The sequence below is a fragment of the Haliaeetus leucocephalus genome, unplaced genomic scaffold, assembly GCF_000737465.1.
Source record: "Haliaeetus leucocephalus isolate CR32 unplaced genomic scaffold, Haliaeetus_leucocephalus-4.0 Scaffold657, whole genome shotgun sequence".
NCBI lineage: Eukaryota > Metazoa > Chordata > Aves > Accipitriformes > Accipitridae > Haliaeetus > Haliaeetus leucocephalus.
In genome coordinates this window covers 2,803,579-2,804,080 of record NW_010973093.1, presented here as the reverse complement: position 1 = coordinate 2,804,080, position 502 = coordinate 2,803,579, and the positions used below count along the sequence as shown (strand labels likewise).

Here is a 502-nt window from a genome sequence, read left to right as displayed (position 1 = left end):
CCCCCGCCGCCCCCTTACCTCCGCCAGGTAGGAGGCGCGGGGCGGGGCGCCCTTCAGGTCCAGGTGCACCAGGCGCCGCCGCGGACCGCCCGCCTCCATGCCCGCCGCATGCCGCCGCTCCGGCCTCGATTGCTCCCGACTGCGCGCTCGAGGCTGGCCGCCGCGCCGCCGGGAAGCATCGATTGGTTTGGCCTGCCGCCGCGGTACCCCGGCATAAAGCGCTTCGCCGAGTCCCTCTGTCCCGGCTCCGGTGTCTGGGCGCTGTCCGGCCGCCGCCACCTCCTCCTCCTCCTCCTCCTTCTTCTCCTCCTCCTCCTCCTCTCTGCCTCGGCGAGCCCGCCTCCGCCGCTCTCCGCGGCTCCGCAAGGGATTCGTCCTGCCCGCTCGCCTGAAGCGTTGCTGCTCGGCGGCCGATTGCTTTCCCCTGGCAGGCGGCAGAGGCGGGCCGAGCGCGTCGCTCTGTGCCTGGCGGGCGCGATGGCTCCGCAGCGGCGGGCGGCGC

General features: G+C 75.3%; 1 protein-coding gene across 1 annotated transcript in view; it reads left to right on the top strand.

The window, feature by feature from the left end:
• The first annotated feature begins 108 nt into the window (after window positions 1-108).
• The window catches only part of OGFOD3 (2-oxoglutarate and iron-dependent oxygenase domain containing 3), a 46,903-nt gene continuing 46,509 nt past the window's right edge, over window positions 109-502 (top strand). The window contains exon 1 of the mRNA XM_010579485.1: window positions 109-250. Within this exon, the coding sequence (XP_010577787.1) occupies window positions 109-250 (142 nt within the window). The remainder of the gene's footprint in view (window positions 251-502) is intronic.